This window comes from Octopus bimaculoides, chromosome 18 (genome assembly GCF_001194135.2).
Source record: "Octopus bimaculoides isolate UCB-OBI-ISO-001 chromosome 18, ASM119413v2, whole genome shotgun sequence".
Lineage (NCBI taxonomy): Eukaryota > Metazoa > Mollusca > Cephalopoda > Octopoda > Octopodidae > Octopus > Octopus bimaculoides.
This window is the reverse complement of record NC_068998.1, coordinates 6,936,302-6,942,117: the sequence shown is the minus strand read 5'-3', so window position 1 is coordinate 6,942,117 and position 5,816 is coordinate 6,936,302. Positions and strand designations below refer to the sequence as shown.

The 5,816-nt window shown below is 35.8% G+C and overlaps 1 protein-coding gene across 1 annotated transcript in view; it reads right to left on the bottom strand.

Annotated features, from left to right (window-relative positions):
* Nucleotides 1-102: 102 nt before the first annotated feature.
* LOC106871990 (uncharacterized) overlaps nt 103-5,816 on the bottom strand; it is an 8,969-nt gene continuing 3,255 nt past the window's right edge. Inside the window, exons 3-4 of the mRNA XM_014918787.2 lie at nt 3,252-3,359; nt 103-435 (exon numbers count right to left, since the gene is read on the bottom strand). Of these exons, the coding sequence (XP_014774273.1) occupies nt 309-435; nt 3,252-3,359 (235 nt within the window). The 3' untranslated portion in view covers nt 103-308. The remainder of the gene's footprint in view (nt 436-3,251; nt 3,360-5,816) is intronic.

The window sequence follows — 5,816 nt, the reverse complement described above, 5'->3', positions numbered from 1 at the left end:
TTTGGAGGAAACTAAGTAACTAGGACTATGTAACTAAGAGTACAGTACAATACAAATAAGTACCAGTTACATGCTGGAGTTGATGTAATAGACTAGCCCTTATCCCCACCCCAAATTTTCAAGGCCTTGTGCCTAGAGTAGAAATAATAATTACTATTATTATTTTATGTCATATTTTATTTATTTATTTTATTTTCAATCTTTTTTGTTTCTCTTTTTTTTTGTTGTTGTGTGTATACGTGTGTGTGTGTGGCTGTCTATGGTTTGTAGTAATTTTTTTTTTTTTTCAATACCAATTTTCCACATTTTTATGAATAAAGCAGTGTGTCATCAGAAACTAAGCCCAGCAGGTTTGCTATCCGTTCTCTTATCTTCTTTCCAAGCTGGTTTTTCTCAAGCTGTATTCGCTTGTTCAGATCATTTTCTATGTAGGACCTGAAAGTAATTTTAATAACAATTTTTACTATCATTTACAACCAGTTCAATCTTCTCTGTTAATAATAATAATAACAATGATAATAATAATTATTTCTTTACTAATCACAAAGGGTTTACAAATAAATAAACATTATGGACAACACAGGACAAACATGGGATTACATGAAAGTCATGTAAACAAGCAAAAAAAAAACAATTGAATATAACACCAAAATTCCCCCAAAAGAAGGAGATGTCTTAGGACTGCTCATGAAAACCCCACAAACCCATAACGGTCCTAACCACTAGGGGAAGTGCCCTTTCCACTCTGTCAACAGGTGAAATATCTACATGTAATACAGCACAGACATTTAAATTGATAGGGTTTTTCTAAGGATGTGGGCAGTACTTGTCAGCACAATCTTTTGGATTTCTCTGAGACATGGTTCTCCTGGGATCTTATCTAGATGTTTCTGACATCCATTTCTTATCATACCTACGGCATCCATAATATCAGGCACAGTTCTTGCAAACATCCCTGAAAGTTTCTTCCAAATCCATCCAGCGGTTCTTGAGACATCTTGTCCACGGACAAACGAACAAACAAACAAACAAATACAACTGAAAACAATACCCCCGCCTTCGCTAAGGCAGAGGTAATAATGCCAGGGTTAATTCAGTTACTGAACTAAGAGCAGGAAAAAAAAAAAATTAATGTAAATTCTTTGACTGCTCCTTTCAATTAGAAGTGACTAATGTGCATGCATGCATGCATGTGTGCATGCATGCATGTGTGCATGTGTGTGTGTAATGGGGTGTATGCATGTGTGTGTGTGTAATGAGAGAAAAAATATGGTGTTGCACTTAGTTCTTCTTTATTTCATCTCTCACACATGTTTCAGTATTCAGTAACCCATAATGTGCATGGGTGTGTGTGGGTGTATACATATAAATGTGTGTGTACGTGTACATATATACATATAAATATGTGTGTGTGTATATATATAATATATACATATAAATATGTATAACCATACTGTTACAACATATATATATATATATATACACCCACATACACACACACATACACATATGTACATATGAGTGTAGCATAGACCTCAGATCATACGATATCCAGAATGATAGCATTTACAGATCTACTGCAATATCTAAAAATGCAGTAAAGTTGCAGAAGATGGTAAAGACTTATTTCAAACTTAGAAAGTTTTCTTTTAATATGGAGAGAGATTGGTGCAAAGATAGTAACCAGTTAATTCTCCACAGATACATTTTACCATTTTTGTTTTTTTTTGTTTTCTCCCTTTTTGTGTGTATGTGTGTGTATGTGTGTGTGTGCGTATGCAGTGGGTGGAACATTGGTGAGACTATGGCTCTGCTAAAATATAGCACAGATAAATCTAAGCCAGCTTTTGAAAGAGTTTATTTTTGTAGAGAAGATATATTGAAGGAGAGAGAAAAAGAGAGAAAGAGAGAGGGAGAGAGGGAGAGGGAGAGAGAGAGAGAGGGGGGATGTAAATTTAATTAAGCACATGATTTCTATCATGGCACATCTAAAGGTTAATTTTATTTCGAGATGGTTTTCTTTGTTAATATGCAGAAACTAATATAAAAAGACAGCTTTGCATATGGTTCCTGATAGAAGCATGGATTGCACAAAGGTCGATGATATTTATTTTCTGCTGCCATGGAATGTAGATAAGAGAAAGTCTGTTCTAACTTGTTTTTCAATATCAAAGCTAAGTCTTTAAACTATTTATCTTTTCTACAGACAAACAGACAGACCAAATGCTTTAGCAGGAGATAGGGAAATAGATAGAGAACAGAATGAGTGGTTCTACTTCCAGTTGGCATTGACCCAATATAGAAACTTCCAAATACTTGCTTTATCTGCTTAATGTAGCAACAAAACCTCCCATAGCATAATAACTGTTGTCTATAATATGGGAGGCCAAAATGTTTTAAATCCCAAACTCTTAGGTCAGGATGCTCACAATTGATACCAGATTCAAACTCTCTCTCTCTTTCTCTCCATGTGACATACCTACAAGCATTGACTGCCTTGGCTTTCTATACAAAAGTCTGACGATTCCTGACTTTTCTAGCAGAAGATAAAACAGTGATTTTTCATTGCCCTCTGCTGCCAGTTTATTTGCAATGTATTTTGCTAGTTTCCTGCTCTCCCCAGCTTACCTCTGAGGCAAAAAATCTACTTAAGCCTAAGGAAAAATGAGATTGGTTCACTTAACATCAGGACATATTCACACACTGACAGGCCTGTACAACACATACCTGAGGGCCATCTCTCTTCTGGGAGAGAGAGAGAGAGAGTTTGAATCTGGTATCAGCTGTGAGCATCCTGACCTAAGAATTTGGAATTTAATACATGTTGGCCTCCCATATCTTAGCCACAGACTTTCCTTATACTCTTTGACTCATAATCAAGAAAGACGACCTGAACAGGAATAATCACAAGACATTCCAAAACTAGAAACATTACTCCAATATCTTTTCTACTATAGGCACAAGGCCTGAAATTTGTGGGGTGGGGACAAGTTGATTTCATCACACCCAACTCTCAACAGGAACATAGGTTTTTACGGGAAGGATTTTTTTTTAAATGCTTGTGGAATGAATGAAATGAAATCTGAGAAAGAAATCCAGTTGAAATATTTGCAATCAAAAATCAATTGAAATCAAAGATCACACACTATTTTGGATTTTGATTTGTGGTAGGGGTTACAACTTTAGAATATAAAAGATTGCAAAAGTAAAAACATATATTTAAATACAAAAAAACAAAACAAACAGCCAACCTGCATTCTGTATTTTCGTCTTCTGATGGGAGAACAAAGTTCTCGCTAACAATGGCAGGGGTGATGTTCATTTTACACCTCATTTGTATTGGGCTTGTAGTGCCAGATCTGTCCTCAATAAAAAGAAAATACAAAATGAAACAATCGCAATAAGGAGCTTTCTTATTTACGTACAGGCTCAATTCAGCAGAGAAAGCACTTTTGGATGGGCAAGTGTTTTCTTCTGCAGGCTTAGAGTTGAGCAATAGTTAGAAAGTAAAATTTGGTAAATGGCAATTGTACAGAAATCTATCAGATACATATAGAAAACCAAATGGACAGACCCTGATCAAACTGCACTGACAATATTGCAATGTTTCATTTGCAACAGTGAGTAGTCACTGCAATGGAAACACGTGTAGGTCATTGTAATATGCTGTATATAACTATAAAATAAATTTTGTGGACGTACAATTCTCCATACTCCTTATTATTATTAATATCAATACATATATATATGTTAAATATTCTGTTCTCTTATTTCTCTTTATACCTCCTAAAGCCATCCTTTTCCAAAATAACCCCTGATAATAAGGAAACAGGGTTATTATGCTTATTATGTTCCTTAACAGGGTCTCAGCTGTGAGTGTCCAGCAGGACCATTTCCAGCAGCAGGGTCACCTCTGCAACAGGCACCACCCAAAGACCAGGTGTTGGTGTTAAACTGGGAAACAGGTTAAGTTTACCATTCAAGTAGTTCCCGGTGGGATTTGAACTTTGAATGCAGATGAGTGGAACAAACACTACTACAACAGGGGCCAACATTTTTCAGTCCACTGCTCTTCATTTAATCAACCTTGAAACCACAAACAGTGGTGCACAAGGGAGGGGGGGTAGCAGAATCAGCCAATCACGGTAGTCAGTTTGCAGCAATGTGACTCAGATGGTTGTGTCCACACCAGAGAGACTTCAGGCATGAGCCCCATGTAGATACAAGAATATAGCCATGCCTCCTGTGAGTTAACAGCTTCCAATCCATGCAACTCTTGGATGAAGCTTTTATGTGAGGAGAGCCGCTATGTGGTCACTCAGGCTGCTAGAAATAACAGCCAAATCTCTTGCAAATTGTACAGTACTATCTTACAGCGAAAAAGACACACTGAGTAATTGCAGAACAAGGAAATGGGAAATGCTATCATATAAAATTACATCTCATCATCTTAAAAAATTCTATATTGATAGTTACATTTGTTTCAGTTTTTGGTAGGTATTTATTTTTTGATTTTTTAAAAAATCATTTTTTTTTTATATTTTGCATTTGCATTTTCGTGCATAAATCTATGAGTGTATATGTGTGTACATATTGTGTATATGTATGAGTGTGTAAAGAAATGTGTGTGTGTGTGTGTGTGCGTATGTGTGTGTGTGCAAATGTTTGTAAAAGTATGTGTGCAAATGTGTGTACAAGTGAATGTATGTGAGTGTTGAATGTATGTATGTATGTATGTGCAACTGTGTGTAAAAATATGTGTATGACAATGCACGCAAATGCGTGTCAGTGTGTGTATGCATGTACATGCATATGTGTGTGAACGTGTGCATGTGTGTATGCACACACATATGAACATGTATGAATGTGTATGTGTATGCAAATATGTGTGTGTGTGTGTATGAATATGCAAGAATGTGTGAATGCATGCATGTATGAAGATGTGTGAATTTTTGTGCACATGTATGTGTGTGTGTGTGTGTGTGTGTGTAATTTAAAATTTAAATAAAAAATTCCTAAATAGATTAGAATATTTCTCCAAACATCAGTATTTTATCTAAACAACAGGGAATTAATGACAAATGAATAGAAAACAAAAAAAATTTGAATACATAAACATTGAAATAGAAATTATCGTTATCCTGATAATTAATAATCATTGTCTGTCATCATCATCATCATCACTATCATCATCATCATCATCATCATTATCACCAACATTATTATTGTCATTGTCTTCATAATTTTTGCCATCATCATCATCATCACCATCACTGCTGTAACTGATATCATTGTTGTCATCATCGCCATCAACATTACTGCTACAACTGCCATCATTGTCATCATCATCATCATCATCACTGTCATCATAATCATTGTCATCATCATCATAATCATCACCATCATCATTATCATTATCATCACCATTTCAATTTGCCTGTTTCTATATCTAAACTCAATGTGCTTTGGGTATTGGTTTTGTCTCCCATCTGTTGCCCTTGTGGCAAAATAATAAAAGCAGAGTGCTCAGAGAAATGTATTTCTTCCCGCTCTTTGCATTCTGAGTTTCCAATTTCACTCAACTCAATTTTGTCTTTTATTCCTCAAAGGTTCATAAAATACAATATCAGTCAAGTAAAATCGACTACTTCCTCTCTCTCTTTCTCTCTCTCTCTGTCCCTTTTTGTCACTCCTCCCCTCAATCCATTTGTCCCACTCTCCCCCCTCTCTCTATTTGTGTCTCTCACTCTCTTTCCTCTCTCTCACTCTCTTTCTCCCCTTTTCTTCCTCTTTTTCTCCCCCATCTCTTTCCTCTC